Source organism: Panulirus ornatus, chromosome 1 (genome assembly GCF_036320965.1).
Source record: "Panulirus ornatus isolate Po-2019 chromosome 1, ASM3632096v1, whole genome shotgun sequence".
Lineage (NCBI taxonomy): Eukaryota > Metazoa > Arthropoda > Malacostraca > Decapoda > Palinuridae > Panulirus > Panulirus ornatus.
The window spans coordinates 42459589-42478989 of NC_092224.1; the positions used below are offsets into that span (position 1 = coordinate 42459589).

General features: G+C 42.2%; 1 protein-coding gene across 1 annotated transcript in view; it reads left to right on the plus strand.

Annotated features, from left to right (window-relative positions):
* Positions 1-19401, plus strand: part of Clbn (Nuclear export mediator factor NEMF homolog Clbn) — a 908728-nt gene that overhangs the window by 736848 nt on the left and 152479 nt on the right. Inside the window, exon 15 of the mRNA XM_071695085.1 lies at positions 7020-7180. Within this exon, the coding sequence (XP_071551186.1) occupies positions 7020-7180 (161 nt within the window). The remainder of the gene's footprint in view (positions 1-7019; positions 7181-19401) is intronic.

Consider the following 19401-nt stretch of genomic DNA (forward strand, 5'->3'; position numbering starts at 1 on the left):
AATATATATATATATATATATATATATATATATATATATATATATATATATATATATATATATATATACACGAACACAGTGCATATGAATGTGCACCTTATTACAACATACAAACCTCCAACAGCCACAATCGAATCCGGTACCCTTTGTGCAACAGGCATGAGAGCTACTGCTAGGATATAATAGCCCCTAATAGGGAAATGATTATTCGAATATTTTGTACTCGAATACCCTTCTGTTTCCCCTTTTAGAAGGTTAAAATACAAGGAGGGGAGGGTTTCCAGCCCCCTCTCCCATCCCCTTTAGTCAACTTCTACAACACACAAGGAATGCGTGGGGAGTATTCTTTCTCCCTTATCCCCAGGGATACTTGAATACCCTTCACCTCACATTGGTGAGCAACAGGGTCTACACCATTAGTCTTGGTAAAATGCTATCTGCTGGCTGTGTGAGTCTGATGAAAAAAGACCTGTGTAGACCTTGTTGCTCACCAATGTGAGGTGAAGGGTATTCAAGTATCCCTGGGGATAAGGGAGAAAGAATACTCCCCACGCATTCCTTGTGTGTTGTAGAAGTTGACTAAAGGGGATGGGAGAGGGGGCTGGAAACCCTCCCCTCCTTGTATTTTAACCTTCTAAAAGGGGAAACAGAAGGCATGTACAGAGCATCAGTTTGGGGAAGAGCAATGTGGTTTAGAAGTAGTAGAGGATGTGTGGATCAGGTGTTTGCTTTGAAGAATGTATGTGAGAAATACTTAGAAAAGCAAATGGATTTGTATGTAGCATTTATGGATCTGGAGAAGGCATATGATAGAGTTGATAGAGATGCTCTGTGGAAGGTATTAAGAATATATGGTGTGGGAGGCATGTTGTTAGAAGCAGTGAAAAGTTTTTATCGAGGATGTAAGGCATGTGTACGTGTAGGAAGAGAGGAAAGTGATTGGTTCTCAATGAATGTAGGTTTGCGGCAGGGATGTGTGAAGTCTCCATGGTTGTTTAATTTGTTTATGGATGGGGTTGTTAGGGAGGTGAGAGCAAGAGTTTTGGAAAGAGGGGCAAGTATATAGTCTGTGATGGATGAAGCAGCTTAGGGAGTGAGTCAGTTGTTGTTCGCTGATGATACAGCACTGGTGGCTGATTCATGTGAGAAACTGCAGAAGCTGGTGACTGAGTTTGGTAAAGTGTGTGAAAGAAGAATGCTGAGAGTAAATGTGAATAAGAGCAAGGTTATTAGGTACAGTAGGGTTGAGGGACAAGTCAACTGAGAGGCAAGTTTGAATGGAGAAAAACTGGAGGAAGTGAAGTGTTTTAGATATCTGGTAGTGGATTTGGCAGCGGATGGAACCATGGAAGCAGAAGTGAATCATAGAGTGGGGGAGGGGGCGAAATTTCTGGGAGCGTTGAAGAATGTGTGGAAGTCGAGAACATTATCTGGGAAAGCAAAAATGGGTATGTTTGAAGGAATAGTGGTTCCAACAGTGTTATATGGTTGCGAGGCGTGGGCTATGGATAGAGTTGTGCGGAGGAGGGTGGATGTGCTGGAAATGAGATGTTTGAGGACAATATGTGGTGTGAGGTGGTTTGATCGGGTAAGTAATGATAGGGTAAGAGAGATGTGTGGTAATAAAAAGAGTGTGATTGAGAGAGCAGAAGAGGGTGTTTTGAAATGGTCTGGTCACATGGAGAGAATGAGTGAGGAAAGATTGGCCAAGAGGATATATGTGTCAGAGGTGGAGGGAACGAGAAGAAGTGGGAGACCAAATTGGAGGTGGGAAGATGGAGTGAAAAAGATTTTGAGTGATTGGGGCCTGAACATGCAGGAGAGTGAAAGACATGCAAGGAATAGAGTGAATTGGAACGATGTGGTATACTGGGGTCGTCGTGTTGTCAATGGATTGAACCAGGGCATGTGGAGCGTCTGGGGTAAACCATGGAAAGTTCTGTGGGCCCTGGATGTGGAAAGGGAGCTGTGGTTTCGGTGCAACATTACATGACAGCTAGAGACTGAGTGTGAACGAATGTGGCCTTTGTTGTCTTTTCCTAGCGCTACCTCTTGCACATGAGGGGGGAGGGGGTTATTTCATGTGTGGCGGGGTGGCGATGGGAATGAATAAAGGCAGACAGTATGAACTATGTACATGTGTATATATGTATATGTCTATGTGTGTACATATATGTATATGTCTGTGTGTGTATATATATGTATACGTTGAGATGTATAGGTATGTAAATTTGCATGTGTAGACGTGTATGTATATACATGTGTATGTGGGTGGGTTGGCCCATTCTTTCCTCTGTTTCCTTGCGCTCTCTCGCTAATGCGGGAGACAGCAACAAAGCAAAATAGATAAATAAATAGTATTTGAATAGTCATTTTCCTATTAGGGCCGATCATAGCGTAGTGGTAGTGCTCCTGCCTGTTGCATAGGGGTCCTGGGTTTGATCCCGGCTGTTGGAGGTTTGTATGTTCTATGAAGATGTGCAATCATATGCACTTTGTTCATATTCATATACCTCCATGTTCTACAGTTAGGTTCGGTAAAGTGCTAGATGCAGGCTGTGTGAGCCTGATGGGAAAAGACCGGTGTAGACCCTGTGGCTCACCAATGTGAGACGAAGAGTATTCGAGTACATAGTATTTGAGTAGTCATGTCACTATTAAGGGCAATCATATCCTAGTGGTAGCGCTCCCGCCTGTTGCAAAGGGGTCCCGGGTTTGATCCTGACTGTTGGAGATTTGTATGTTCTATGAAGGTGCGCATTCATATCCAATTTGTTTGTATTCATATACCTCCGTGTTTTACAGTTAGCTTTGGTAAAATGATATCTGCTGGCTGTGTGAGCCTGATGGGAAAACACCGTTGTAGACCCCATTGCTCACCAACGTGAGATGAAGGGTATTCGAGTACATAGTACTCGAAAAGTCATTTCCATATACTGGGCGATCATCGCATAGTGGTAACACTCCCGCCTGTTGCACAGGGGTCCTGGGTTCGATCCTGGATGTTGGAGTTTATCTCATATATATATATATATATATATATATATATATATATATCCCTGGGGATAGGGGAGAAAGAATACTTGCCACGTATTCCCTGCGTGTCGTAGAAGGCGACTTAAAGGGGAGGGAGTGGGGGGCTGGAAATCCTCCCCTCTCAATTTTTTTTTAATTTTTCCAAAAGAAGGAACAGAGAAGGGGGCCAGGTGAGGATATTCCCTCAGTGGCCCAGTTCTCTGTTCTTAACGCTACCTCGCTAACGCGGGAAATGGCGAATAGTTTAAAAAAAATATATATATATATATATATATATATATATATATATATATATATATTTTTTTTTTTTTTTTATACTTTGTCGCTGTCTCCCGCATTTGCGAGGTAGCGCAAGGAAACAGACGAAAGAAATGGCCCAACCCCCCCCATACACATGTATATACATACGTCCACACACGCAAATATACATACCTACACAGCTTTCCATGGTTTACCCCAGACGCTTCACATGCCTTGATTCAATCCACTGACAGCACGTCAACCCCGGTATACCACATCGCTCCAATTCACTCTATTCCTTGCCCTCCTTTCACCCTCCTGCATGTTCAGGCCCCGATCACACAAAATCTTTTTCACTCCATCTTTCCACCTCCAATTTGGTCTCCCTCTTCTCCTCGTTCCCTCCACCTCCGACACATATATCCTCTTGGTCAATCTTTCCTCACTCATTCTCTCCATGTGCCCAAACCACTTCAAAACACCCTTTTATGCTCTCTCAACCACACTCTTTTTATTTCCACACATCTCTCTTACCCTTACGTTACTCACTCGATCAAACCACCTCACACCACACATTGTCCTCAAACATCTCATTTCCAGCACATCCATCCTCCTGCGCACAACTCTATCCATAGCCCACGCCTCGCAACCATACAAAATTGTTGGAACCACTATTCCTTCAAACATACCCATTTTTGCTTTCCGAGATAATGTTCTCGACTTCCACACATTCTTCAAGGCCCCCAGAATTTTCGCCCCCTCCCCCACCCTATGATCCACTTCCGCTTCCATGGTTCCATCCGCTGCCAGATCCACTCCCAGATATCTAAAACACTTCACTTCCTCCAGTTTTTCTCCATTCAAACTCACCTCCCAATTGACTTGACCCTCAACCCTACTGTACCTAATAACCTTGCTCTTATTCACATTTACTCTTAACTTTCTTCTTCCACACACTTTACCAAACTCAGTCACCAGCTTCTGCAGTTTCTCACATGAATCAGCCACCAGCGCTGTATCATCAGCAAACAACAACTGACTCACTTCCCAAGCTCTCTCATCCCCAACAGACTTCATACTTGCCCCTCTTTCCAAAACTCTTGCATTTACCTCCCTAACAACCCCATCCATAAACAAATTAAACAACCATGGAGACATCACACACCCCTGCCGCAAACCTACATTCACTGAGAACCAATCACTTTCCTCTCTTCCTACACGTACACATGCCTTACATCCTCGATAAAAACTTTTCACTGCTTCTAACAACTTTCCTCCCACACCATATATTCTTAATACCTTCCACAGAGCATCTCTATCAACTCTATCATATGCCTTCTCCAGATCCATAAATGCTACATACAAATCATAGCCTAGTGGTAGTGCTCCTGCCTGTTGCACAGGGGTCCTGGGTTCGATATGTATGTATATATATTTTATTTATTCATTTTGCTTTGTTGCTGTCTTCCGCGTTAGCAAGGTAGTGAAAGGAAACAGACGAAAGAGTGGCCCAACTGACCCACATACACATGTATATACATGCACGTCTGCACACACAAATATACATACCTGTACATCTCAACGTATACATATATATACGCGCACAGACATATACATATATACTTTTCTTTTTCTTTTAAACTATTTGCCATTTCCCGCGTTAGCGAGGTAGCGTTAAGAACAGAGGACTGGGCCTTTTTTGGAATATCCTCACCTGGCCCCCTCTGTTCCTTCTTTTGGAAAATTAGAAAAAAAAAAAAAAATATATATATATATATATATATATATATATATATATATATATATATATATATATACATATATATATATATACATATATACACATGTACATATTCATACATGCTGCCTTCATCCATTCCTGCCGCCACCTCGCCACACATGAAATGGCACCCCCTCCCCTCCATGCATGTGAGGTAGCACTAGAAAAAGACAACAAAGGCAATTTTTGTTCCCACTGTCTCTAGCTGTCATGTGTAATGCAATGAAACCACAGCTCCCTTTCCCCATGCAGGCCCCACAAAACTTTCCATGGTTTACTTCAGATGCTTCACATTCCCAGGTTCAATCCATTGACAGCATGTCGACGCTGGTATACCACATCGTTACAGTTCACTCTATTCATTGCATGCCTTTCACCCTCCTGTATGTTCAGACTCCGATCGCTCAAAATCTTTTTCAATCCATCCTTCCACTTCCAAGTTGGTCTCCCACTTCTCTGCGTTCCCTCCATCTCTGACACATATATCCTTTTTGTCAATCTCTCCTAAATCATTCTCTCCATGTGATCAGACCATTTCAATACATCCTCTTTTGCTCTCTCAACCACACACCTCTCTTACCCTTTCATTAGTTACTCGATCAAACCACCTTACACCACATATTGTCCTCAAACATATCATTTCCAACACATCCACCGTCCTCCGCACAGCCCTATGTATAGCCCATGCCTTACAACCATATAACATTGTTGGAGCCACTATCCCTTCAAACATACTCATTTTTGCTTTCCGAGATAATGTTCTCACCTTCCACACATTCTTCAAGGCTCCCAGTACCTTCGCCTCCCCCCCCACCCTGTGACTCACTTCTGTTTCCATGGTTCCCTCTACTGCCAAATCCACTCCCAGATATCTAAAACACTTCACTTCCTCCAGTTTTTCTCCATTCAAACTTGCCTCTCAGTTGACTTGTCCCTCAACCCTACTGTACCTAATAACCTTGCTCTTATTCACATTTCCTCTTAGCTTTCTTCTTTCACACACTTTACCAAACTCAGTCACCACCTTCTGCAGTTTCTCACCCGAATCAGCCACCAGCCCTCTCATTTCAGAACAGACGGCAAAATTGCCCCACTCCTGAAAACTCTCTCATTCACCTCCCTAACAACCAGATCCATGAACAAATTAAAGAACCATGGAGGCATCACGCACCCCTGCCGCAAACTGATATTCATTGGGAACCAATCACTTTCCTCTCTTCCCACTCACACATGCCTTACATCTTTGATAAAAACTTTTCACTGCTTCTAGCAACTTACCTCCCACACCATATACTCTTAATACTTCCATAGAGCATCTCTATCAACTCTGTCATGTGCCTTCTCCAGATCCATAAATGCTACATAGAAATCCATTTGTTTTACTAAGTATTTCTCACATACATTCTTCAAAGCAAACACCTGATCCACACATCCTCTTTCACTTCAGAAACTACACTGCTTCTCCCCAGTGTGATGCTCTGTACATGCCCTTACACTCTCAGTCAGTACCCTCCCATATAATTTCCCAAGAATACGTCAACAAACTCATACCTCTGTAATTTGAACGCTCACCTTTATCCCCTTTGCCTTTGTGCAGTGGCAATATGCATGCATTCTGCCAATCCTCAGGCACTTTACCATGAATCTTACATACATTGAATATCCTCCCCAACCAGTCAACAACAGAGTCACCCTTATTTTTTTTTTTTTTTTTTTTATAAATTTCACAGCATTACCATCCAAACCCACTGCCTTGCTGGCTTTCATCTTCCGCAAAGCTTTCACTACCTCTTCTCTGTTTACTAAATCTCAATCTCTCTCTCTCTCTCTCTCTCTCTCTCTCTCTCTCTCTCTCTCTCTCTCTCTCTCTCTCTCTCTCTCTCTGTAAAATCCTAAAAACAAAGGATATGTGCAATTAAAAGTATAATAGGGTAATTCTATATATGTCTACATATTTTCCCAGATTTTTCTTGCGCCCAAGGACAGTCTCCACAACGTCTCAGGTGTCCATGCCATCTATTGAAGACGGGGATGAGGAAGAGAATGTAGTTGTTTATCTTGGAGATGACCAGCCTGTCATCATAAATAGGAAAAGAAGTAATTCCATAAATAAACTAAATAAAGGTGGGTAAAATATTATATTGACAATAGAATGAATTGTATAAAGGCACGTGGGATAAAGGTGAGTTCTGTGTACAGAGGTATAAGTTTGTTAAGTATACTTGGTAAGTTGTATGGAAGAGTAGTGTTTGAGACAGTGAAGGCATGTACAGAGCATCAGACTGAGGAGGAGTAGTGTGTTTTCAGAAGTGGTAGAGGATGCTTGGATCTGGTGTTATCTTTAAAGAACGTGTGGGAGAAATACTTAGAGAAACAGTGATGGATCTGTAGAAAACATACGATAGGGTTGATTTAGATGCCTAGTTGAAGGTTTTAAAAATATATGGTGTGGGAAGGAAGCTACTAGAAGAAGTGAGAAGTGTTTACCAAGGATGTGAGGCATGTGTATGAATAGGAAGAGAAGAGAGTGAATGATTCCAAGTGAAGGTCGGTCTGCAGCAGGGATGTGTTATGTCACTGTGGTTGGTTAATTTGTTCATGGATTGGGTGGTGAGGGAGGTAAGTGCAAGAGTCTTGGGGAAATGGGCAAGTATACAGTCTGTTAGGGATGAGGGGGCCTGGGAAGTGATTCAATTGTTGTTCATTGATGATACAGCGCTGGTGGCTGATCTAAGCGAGAAACTGCAGGAGTTGGTGACAATGTTTGTGAAGGAGGAAGTTGAAAGTATTTATGAATAAAAGCAAGGTTATCAGGTTTAGCAGGATTGAGGGACAGGCTAGTTGGTGGAAATGGCAGCAAATAGAACCATGGAAATGGGTGAGGAGACGAAGGTTCTGGAGGCACTGAAGAATGTGTGGAAAGAGAAACATTATCTGGGAGGGCAAAAACAAGTATGTTTGAAGGTGTGGTAATCCCAACAATATTATAAGGATGTGAGGAATGGGCTATAATAGATAAGGCAGTGTGGAGGAGGGTGGATAAGTTGAAAATGAAATGCATGAGGACAGTATATGATGTGATTTGGTTTGGTCAAGTAAGTAATGAAAGGGCAAGAGAGATGTTTGGTAATAAAGAGAAGATAGTTGAGAGAGCTGAAGAGGGTGTGTTGAGATAGTTTGGACATATGGAATGAATGAGTGAGGAAAGGTTGACAAAGAGGCTATATTTGTCAGAGGTGGAGGGAACAAGGAGAAGAAGGAGACCAAATTGAAGGTGAAAGGATGGAGTGAGAAACATTTTGAGCAATTGGTTCCTGAACATGCAGGAGGGTGAAAGGTGTGCAAGGGATAGAGTGCATTGTAATGACGTGATGCACTGGGGTTGACGTGCTGTCAGTGGACTAAACTAAGGCTTGTGAAGCATCTGGGGTAAACCATGGAAAGGTTTGTGAGGCCTGGTTATGGATAGGGAGCTGTGGTTTCATTACCTAATACATAACAGCTAGAGAATAGGTGTGAGCAGATGTAGCCTTTCTTCATCTGATCCTGGCACTACCTTGCCAAAGCAGGAGACAGCAATCAGATGTGAAAGAAAAACAAGTGAAAAGAAAGGACGTTCTTGATTTTGTGGTAGAAAACAGAATTTCAGAAAAAAAATGACAGGGAACATTGTACTCCTCTGGTCAAGATAAGCTCTAATACCCTCTTGAATGTATTAGTAAGTCTGCTGTAACAAATTTCATACTAAATGAAATTTCTTCCATTGGCCAGCATCACTTGTGAAGTGAATATTATGCAAATTTTTAACCCATCCACTGTGGCTGGTTAATTTTATGGCATTGATTATGAAAATTAGAAAAAAATTAAGCAAATTCAGTAATGAAAATTAATAAGATACTCTCTGCTGATGGTAACATTGTAGGACTCATCTGGATTTGGCTGTCCTTACACTGTCTTCACATGTATATTTTCAAGGTTATCTGTGCTGCCAGATTTGCATTGTAACTGCAGGATATCTTGCTTCCACTCAGCTTTCTTGTGAAAGTTTTATAATAGCTTTATATGGATAATTGTTTTTGCATCATATAAAGATATTCGTGAGAAGAGTAGTGATCAACTTACTTATAATTTTCTCTGTGTATTCAAACACTGTTGCCTATTGGAGAAATATGCAAGATGAACTCTGCAGCACTCACCTTTCATCAGTTAATAAATCTGGAAAAGGCAGAACTTCATTTGGAATTTTTGTGCACATATGTTCATCAATTTGCTAGATTTTCTGCAACCTGTCATCTCCTCTTGGAAGTTATTCATTGTGGACAGTTTATAGCAGTTAAATAAAGTGGTCACAAGGCATTAGCTTTTCAAAAATCTTTATCGTACATATCATTTGTTGTCAAAAAGTTATTCATTCTGTGTCTTTTTACAAATGACATAAGAATCATAATAGAGGTGGAAATATCTCGTCCTTGGTTTTATTAGTCCCATTAACCAGTGTACCTATAGTGAGGTGAAACTGGAGGAAATGTTTCCATGAGATACTGATAAAGTATCTATTTGTTTCTTCCTCAATCTTTTCCATTATATCTCTGTCAATAAACTCTAAAAAAAAATCTAGTTCCTTTGAACAAGCATTTTCTGTTCCTGAATTTGAGGAATCAAAGTCTCATGGCATAAACATCAAAGCCTGCAGGCCTCATATAGTACCACCTACTCCATCCCCACCACTCGCACACTGTGTTGGTGGTAGTGTGTGTTGATCATGTCCACCCTGACCATCTCCCCAAGGGTCATCTCCACTAAATGGAGGTTCATCTTCTATTAATGTAGTTAGTTGATCTAAATCATATCAAGCAAGATTATCAACATAATAAGTGAGGTCAGGTTGCCCTACTTGCAGCCTACTGTTGTCATACTGCTCCCTCAGCCATGATCAAGCACACTGATTACTACAGTTTGAAAAAATGCCTTTATCTTTTGACTGAATATCCCTGGGGATAGAGGAGAAAGAAGATTGTCCATGTATTCCCTGCATGTCATAGAAGGTGACTAAAAGAGGAGGGAGTGGTGGGCTGGAAATCCTCCCCTGTAGTTTTTACCTTTCCAAAAGAAGGAACAGAGAAGGGGGCCAAGTGAGGATTTGCCCTCTAAGGCTCAATCATTTGTTCTTTACCTTGCTAACATGGGAAATAGTGAATATGCCTAAAAAAATTCTTTTAACAATATTGTGAATGATGCCAGTTTGGTCTTCTGTATTAATATTTACCTACCATGGTGCTCAGGAGTTTTGTATGCAGAAGCCATATATATACCAGCTGCACTGAACCTTTAATTTTCAGAGAGACCACGTGTACCAGCCACAGTGAATGGGTTAATAAAAGCTTTAAAATCAAAAGATCCACAAAAAAGCATGCAATAAATAATACTTGCTTTGTTGCATTCCCAAAGCCATACCAGTACCTTCCTCACCTGGTATGGGTCAGTGTAGATGTTGCATCTCATACTTAGGAATATTTTCTTTCAGTAATGATTGGAAAATGTTGTAATGACCCTTGTTAGACCCTGGCATACATTCTACATGTATAATCAAAATCTTATTTTACACATTTTGTTTTGAGATTGATCAAAGATTTTTCCTTGATATTTGAGGAAGTTAGCACAATGAGTAAACCTAGAATACATTTGCTGATCATTTTCTTTGGTTTGGTATCAGCATTTTATTAAATGTATATAATTAGGTTTACCCTGGTTAGCTTGGTTTCAACAGACAGAAATTATTGGTTGAGATGGAGCCCATTCCCCCTTTTTTTTAACTTATCAAACATTGTTTACTTGCTTTTGCTCTGATGCTTGTCGTATCAAAGACTGCCAATCAGACCATGAAACTAGTTTCCTGTGAATTTTATTTTCCCATTATTCCTGCTCAGAATCATTGCAGAACCATAATTTGTAGACTCAAGTTTTCTTTTTTTGAAAAGCAAGTGAACTGATTTGACTTATGATAAATATTTCTGGTTCTGAACCAGGAGCATCTCTCACAAACTTCAGTAATTACATTTCTAGTTCTGAACCTGGAGCATCTCTCACAAACTTCTGTAATTAAGTCTCTCCTCTGTTTTGACCAGATCAATCTGTAGCTAACTTTTCAATTGGTAAAGTTACATTTTCTTCTTTAATTGTACCTCCAATGATTCTACATCTTTACTCACCATCTCCTTGTGAGACTATTCTCTTTACTGTATTATAACTTGCACAAGGATTTCCTTGTCCCAGCAACAGGTTGACAAAACATGGGGTCTGGTTGTCATACATTCTTATGTCTTAAAGGGGTATGTCGTGGTGCTAGTTCTAAACCAAGCTCACCTATTTTATGTTCATTGGAGGATCTAGACTTTCCCTTAGTCCAACCCTTTCTATCTTCCCATAGCTCTCACTTCTGCTGTCTCTAAAGTCCTGAAAGCTCTCTTTAATCCTCACTTTCGTGAATATGTAGAATCTCATTCCCTTCATTCAGATCACCAGTAGTTTTACTATGCAAGGTCTGTTGGGCATCTCTCCTGTGTGACACAAATCATTACCTACTAAACTTCCATCTTTGGATTTTCTGCTTCTATGTGTTCTTTAGATGCATATATTCCTTTCCAGTTGTTTTGTTGCAGTAGTTGTTAATGGAGCAACCTCTGTTTTCTCCTGCATAATTTCTCAGCATTCTGATGTATCACTTATGCTCTTTCTTCTGTTTACAACAGCTTCAGCCTGTAATTATTTTCAGTCTACATTCATATTTCCTTACCCATCTCAATTCAATATTCTTCTTACACTGAAGATATTTCCTCTCTCAGTATAGACCTGTGTTGCATCTTAGAATGTAATCTGGTTGATTTCAACAGTGCAGAATTGTAATTTTTCTCCAGAGTCAGATTTTCCCTTGAACCCTGAGAGATATTTTGGACCTCTAGGGGTTAGAAACCTCTCAACCTGCAACCTTACTTTTCAGGTAAATGCTTCTCACCTTTTGTTAACCACCTGACAGATGATTAGAAGTGTGGCTTGGCCAATCAACAACATTTTCATTCCATATTAAAAGGAGGCTTTGTTTTTGGGCATGGTTTTTGATATAAGATTAACATCGGCCCCTCATGTTAAAAAGCTTGAAAGTAGGTGACATACACTAAACATTTTGAATGCATTTCTGGTGTTACCTGACTGCATGCTTGAAATTACACCATGAAGTCACTATTAGCGAGGCTGTATCATTGGGAATATGGTCTTATCAAAGAACTTCTCACAGTCAATATTTCCCTACTACTGTATGTAATGTAGCCTTGGGCTGCTGGAACCATTAGAAAGGTCTTGGCTAACTTTCATGGAAGTTGTTACTTGGATAATGACAAAGATCCTGGGTAACACCAGGGCTTTAATAGAAAGTGTTCCTGGGGTAATTATAAATGAATACATAAATGTAGTGATTCACTACTCCTGGGAGCAGGTAGAAAAACTATGCAGACGCCATTTGATTCACTGTTTAGAGCAGAACTGCATTATGTTTGCAACACATGTTCAACCTTAGATGACATCCTGAAGATGGCTGACAAAGTACATAAAGGGGGTGGAACCCCCACCCCCACTTGTGTTTAAATTTATAAAAGGGGAAACAGAAGAACGAGTCATGTAGGGAGTGCTCGTCCTCCTCAAAGGCTCAGACTGGGGTGTCTAAATGTGTATGGATGTAACCAAGATGAGACAAAAGGAGAGATAGGTAGTGTGTTTGAGGAAAGGAACCTGGATGTTTTGGCTGTGAGTGAAACAAAGCTCAAGGGTAAAGGGGAAGAGTGGTTTGGGAATGTCTTGAAAGTAAAGTCAGGGGTTGGTGAGAGGACAAGAGCAAATGAAGGAGAAGCACTACTACTGAAACAGGAGTTTTGGTCATGAAAAGAAAGATCATTAGAGGCAAGTATTTTGGGAGCAGCTGAGTGAGTGTGTCAGGAGCTTTGATGCATAAGACTGGGTTATGGAGATGGGTGATTTGAATGCAAAGGTGAGTAATGTGGCAGTTGAGGTTATAATTGGTGTACATGGGGTGTTCAGTAATGTAAATGGAAATGGTGAAGAGCTTGTACATTTGTGTGCTAAAGACTGGTGATTGGGAATACCTGGTTTAGAAAGAGAGATATATATATGTATGTGAGTAGTTATGTAAAAGAGAGACTTTTGGATGTTAAGGTGCTGAGAGGGGCTGCTGGAGAGATGTCTGATCACTATCTTGTGGAGGCAAAGGTGAAGATATGTATAGGTTTTCAGAAAAGAAGAGAGAATGTTGGAGTGAAGAGAGTGGTGAGAGAAAGTGAGCTTGGAAAGCAGACCAGTTTCAGGAAGTACCAGGAGAGATTGAGTGCAGAACGGGAAAAGGTGAGGGCAAATGACATAAGAAGAGTGGGGGAGGAATGGGATGTATTTAGGGAAGCAGTGATGGCTTACGCAAAAGATGCATGTGTCATGAGAAAGGTGGAAAGTGGGCAGATTAGAAAGGGTAGTGAATGGTGGGATGAAGAAATAAGAGTGTTAGTTAAAGAAAAGAAAGAGGCATTTGGATGATTTTTGCAGGGAAGTAGTGCAAATGACTGGGAGATGTATACAAGAAAGTGGCAAAGGTCAAGAAGAGTAAGGTGCAAGAGGTGAAAAAGAGGGCAAATGAGAGTTGGGGTGAGAGAGTATCATTAAATTCCAGGGAAAATAAAAAGATATTTGCGGCAGGGGTGCGTGATCTCCATGGTTGTTTAATTTGTTTATGGATGGGGTGGTTAGGGAGGTTAATGCAAAAGTTTTGGAGAGAGGGGCAAGTATGCAGTCTGTTCTGATGAGAGGGCTTGGAAAGTGAGTCAGTTGTTGTTCGCTGATGATACAGCGCTGGTGATTGATTTGGATGAGAAACTACAGAAGTTGGTGACTGAGTGTGGTAAAGTGTGTGAAAGAAGAAAGTTGAGAGTGAATGTGAATAAGAGCAAGGTAATAATTAGACTCAGTAGGGTTGAGGGACAAATTAATTAGGAGGGAAGTTTGAGTGGAGAAAAACTGGAAGTGACTTATTTTAGATATATGGGAGTGGATTTAGCAGTGGATGGAACCATTGAAGCGGAAGTGAGTCATAGAGTGGGGGGAGGGGACGAAAGTTCTGGGAGCGTTGAAAAATGTGTGGAAGGCTATGACATTATCTCGGAAAGCAAAAATGGGTATGTTTGAAGGAATAGTGGTTCCAACAATGTTATATGGTTGCGAGGCGTGGGCTTCAGATAGGGTTGTGCAGATGAGGGTAGATGTGTTGGAAATGAAATACTTGAGGACAATATATGGTGTGTGGTGGTTAGATCGAGTAAGTAATGAAAGGGTAAGAGAGATGTGTGGTAATAAAATGTTTGGTTGAGAGAGCAGAAGAGGGTGTGTTGAAATGGTTTGGACACATGGAGAGAATGAGTGAAGAGATATTGACAGAAAGGATATATATGTCAGAGGTGGAGGGAAGGAGAAGTGGGATACCAGATTGGAGGATGGAGTGAAAAAGATTTTGAGTGATTGGGGCCTGAACATTCAGGAGGGTGAAAGGTGTGCAAGGAATAGAGTGAATTGGAACAATGTGGTATACCGGGGTTAATGTGCTGTCAGTGGATTGGACTAGGGCATGTGAAGTGTCTGTGGTAAAACATGGAAAGGTCTGGGGGCCCTGGATGTGGAAAGAGAACTGTGGTTTCGGTGCATTACACATGACAGCTAGAGACTGAGTGTGAACGAATGTGGCCTTTTTCTGTCTGTTCCTGACACTGCCTCACTGGAAGGGGGGTTACTATTTCGTGTGTGGTGGGGTGGTAATGGGAATGGATGAAGGCAGCAAGTATGGATATGTACATGAGTGTACATCTGTATACGAATAAAGTGCATATGAACGCGCACCTTCATAGAACATACAAACCTCCAACAGCCAGGATCGAACCCGGGACCCCTGTGCAAGAGGCAGGCATGCTAACCGCTAGGCTATGGGACTGTATAATAGGAAACAACTATTCGAAATACTAAGTACTCGAATACCTCGTCTCACAATGGTGAGCAACGGGGTCTGTACCGGTTGTTTCGGAACAGACGCACATACCCAACTGATAGCGTTTTACCGAACCTAACTGTGCAACGTGGAGGTATATGAATATGAATAAAGTGCATATGAACGCGCACCTTCATAGATCATACAAACCTCCAACAGCCAGGATCGAACCCGGGACCAGTGTGCAAGAGGCAGGCATGCTAACCACTAGGCTATGGGACTGTATAATAGGAAACAACTATTCGAAATACTAAGTACTCGAATACCCTTCGTCTCACAATGGTGAGCAACGGGGTCTATACCGGTTGTTTCCGAACAGACGCACATGGCCAGCTGATGGCGTTTTACCAAACCTAACTGTACAATGCGGAGGTATATGAATACGAATAAAGTGCATATGAACGCGCACCTTTATAGAACATACAAACCTCCAACAGCCAGGATCGAACCCAGGACCCCTGTGCAAGAGGCAGGCATGCTAACCGCTAGGCTATGGGACTGTATGATAGGAAACAACTATTCAAAACACTAAGTACTCGAATACCCTTTGTCTCACAATGGTGAGTAACGGGGACTATACCGGTTGTTTCCGAACAGACGCACATAGCCAGCTGATAGCGTTTTACCGAACCTAACTGTACAACGCGGAGATATATGAATACGAATAAAGTGCATATGAACGCGCACCTTCATAGTACATACAAACCTCCAACAGCCAGGATCGAACCCGGGACCCCTGTGGAAGAGGCAGGCATGCTAACCGCTAGGCTATGGGACTGTATAATAGGAAACAGCTATTCGAAATACTAAGTACTCGAATACCCTTCATCTCACAATGGTGAGCCTCGCGGTTAGCATGCCTGCCTCTTGCACAGGGGTCCCGGGTTCGATCCTGGCTGTTGGAGGTTTGTATGTTTTATGAAGGTGAGCGTCCATATGCACTTTATTCGTATTCATATACCTCCGCATTGTACAGTTAGGTTTGGTAAAACGCTATCAGCTGGCTATGTGCGTCTGTTCGGAAACAACCAGTATAGACCCCGTTGCTCACCATTGTGAGACGAAGGGTATTCGAGTACTTAGTATTTCGAATAGTTGTTTCCTATTATACAGTCCCATAGCCTAGCGGTCAGCATGCCTGCCTCTTGCACAGGGGTCCCAGGTTTGATCCTGGCTGTTGGAGGTTTGTATGTTCTATGAAGGTGCGCGTTCATATGCACTTTATTCATATTCATATACCTCCACATTGTACAGTTAGGTTCAGTAAAACGCTAACAGCTGGCTATGTGCGTCAGTTCGGAAACAACCGGTATAGACCCCGTTGCTCACCATTGTGAGACGAAGGGTATTCGAGTACTTAGTATTTTGAATAGTTGTTTCCTATTATACAGTCCCATAGCCTAGCGGTTAGCATGCCTGCCTCTTGCACAGGGGTCCCGGGTTCAATCCTGGCTGTTGGAGGTTTGTATGTTCTCTGAAGGTGCGCATTTATATGCACTTTATTCGTATTCATATATCTTCGCGTTGTACAGTTAGGTTCGGTAAAATGCTATCAGCTGGCTATGTGCGTCTGTTCGGAAACAACCGGTATAGACCCCGTTGCTCACCATTGTGAGACGAAGGGTATTCGAGTACTTAGTATTTCGAATAGTTGTTTCCTATTATACAGTCCCATAGCCTAGCGGTTAGCATGCCTGCCTCTTGCAAAGGGGTCCCAGGTTCGATCCTGGCTGTTGGAGGTTTGTATGTTCTATGAAGGTGCGCGTTCATATGCACTTTATTCGTATTCATATACCTCTGCGTTGTAGAGTTAGGTTCGGTAAAATGCTATCAGCTGGCTATGTGCGTCTGTTCGGAAACAACCGGTATAGACCCCTTTGCTCAACATTGTGAGACGAAGGGTATTCGAGTACTTAGTATTACGAATAGTTGTTTCCTATTATACAGTCCCATAGCCTAGCGGTTAGCATGCTTGCCTCTTGCACAGGGGTCCCGGGTTCGATCCTGGCTGTTGAAGGTTTATATGTTCTATGAAGGTACGCGTTCATATGCACTTTATTCGTATTCATATACCTCTGCGTTGTGCAGTTACGTTCGGTAAAACGCTATCAGCTGGCTATGTGCGTCTGTTCGGAAACAACCGGTATAGACCCCGTTGCTCACCATTGTGAGACGAAGGGTATTCGATTACTTAGTATTTCGAATAGTTGTTTCCTGTTATACAGTCCCATAGCCTAGCGGTTAGCATGCCTGCCTCTTGCAAAGGGGTCCCGGGTTCGATCCTGGCTGTTGAAGGTTTATATGTTCTATGAAGGTGCGCGTTCATATGCACTTTATTCGTATTCATATACCTCTGCGTTGTACAGTTAGGTTCGGTAAAACGCTATCAGCTGGCTATGTGCATCTGTTCGGAAACAACCGGTATAGACCCCTTTGCTCAACATTGTGAGACAAAGGGTATTCGAGTACTTAGTATTTCGAATAGTTGTTTCCTATTATACAGTCCCATAGCCTAGCGGTTAGCATGCCTGCCTCTTGCAAAGGGTTCCCGGGTTCGATCCTGGCTGTTGGAGGTTTGTATGTTCTATGAAGGTGCGCGTTCATATGCACTTTATTCGTATTCATATACCTCTGCGTTGTACAGTTAGGTTCGGTAAAATGCTATCAGCTGGCTATGTGCGTCTGTTCGGAAACAACCGGAATAGACCCCTTTGCTCAACATTGTGAGACGAAGGGTATTCGAGTACTTAGTATTACGAATAGTTGTTTCCTATTATACAGTCCCATAGCCTAGCGGTTAGCATGCTTGCCTCTTGCACAGGGGTCCCGGGTTCAATCCTGGCTGTTGGAGGTTTGTATGTTCTATGAAGGTGCGCATTCATATGCACTTTATTCGTATTCATATACCTCTGCGTTGTACAGTTAGGTTCGGTAAAATGCTATCAGCTGGCTATGTGCGTCTGTTCGGAAACAACTGGTATAGACCCCTTTGCTCAACATTGTGAGACGAAGGGTATTCGAGTACTTAGTATTTCGAATAGTTGTTTCCTATTATACAGTCCCATAGCCTAGCTGTTAGCATGCCTGCCTCTTGCACAGGGGTCCCGGGTTCGATCCTGGCTGTTGAAGGTTTATATGTTCTATGAAGGTGCGCGTTCATATGCACTTTATTTGTATTCATATACCTCCGCGTTGTACAGTTAGGTTTGGTAAAACGCTATCAGCTGGCTATGTGCGTCTGTTCAGAAACAACCGGTATAGATCCCGTTGCTCACCATTGTGAGACGAAGGGTATTCGATTCAGAAACAACCGGTATAGATCCCGTTGCTCACCATTGTGAGACGAAGGGTATTCGATTACTTAGTATTTCGAATAGTTGTTTCCTATTATACAGTCCCATAGCCTAGCAGTTAGCATGCCTGCCTCTTGCACAGGGGTCCCGGGTTCGATCCTGGCTGTTGGAGGTTTGTATGTTCTATGAAGGTGCGCGTTCATATGCACTTTATTCATATTCATATACCTTTGCGTTGTACAGTTAGATTCGGTAAAACGCTATCAGCTGGCTATGTGCGTCTGTTTGGAAACAACCGGTACAGACCCCGTTGCTCACCATTGTGAGACGAAGGGTATTCGAGTACTTAGTATTTCGAATAGTGGTTTCCTATTATACAGTCCCATAGCCTAGCGGTTAGCATGCCTGCCTCATGCACAGGGGTCCCGGGTTCGATCATGGCTGTTGAAGGTTTGTATGTTCTATGAAGGTGCGCGTTCATATGCACTTTATTCATATTCATATACCTCTGCGTTGTACAGTTAGGTTCGGTAAAATGCTATCAGCTGGCTATGTGCGTCTGTTCGGAAACAACCGGTATAGACCCCTTTGCTCAACATTGTGAGACGAAGGGTATTCGAGTACTTAGTATTTCGAATAGTTGTTTCCTATTATACAGTCCCATAGCCTAGCGGTTAGCATGCCTGCCTCCTGCACAGGGGTCCCGGGTTCGATCATGGTTGTTGGAGGTTTGTATGTTCTATGAAGGTGCACGTCCATATGCACTTTATTCGTATTCATATACCTCCGCATTGTACAGTTAGGTTCGGTAAAACGCTATCAGCTGGCTATGTGCGTCTGTTCGGAAACAACTGGTATAGACCCCGTTGCTCACCATTGTGAGAAGAAGGGTATTCGAGTACTTAGTATTTCGAATAGTTGTTTCCTATTATACAGTCCCATAGCCTAGCGGTTAGCATGCC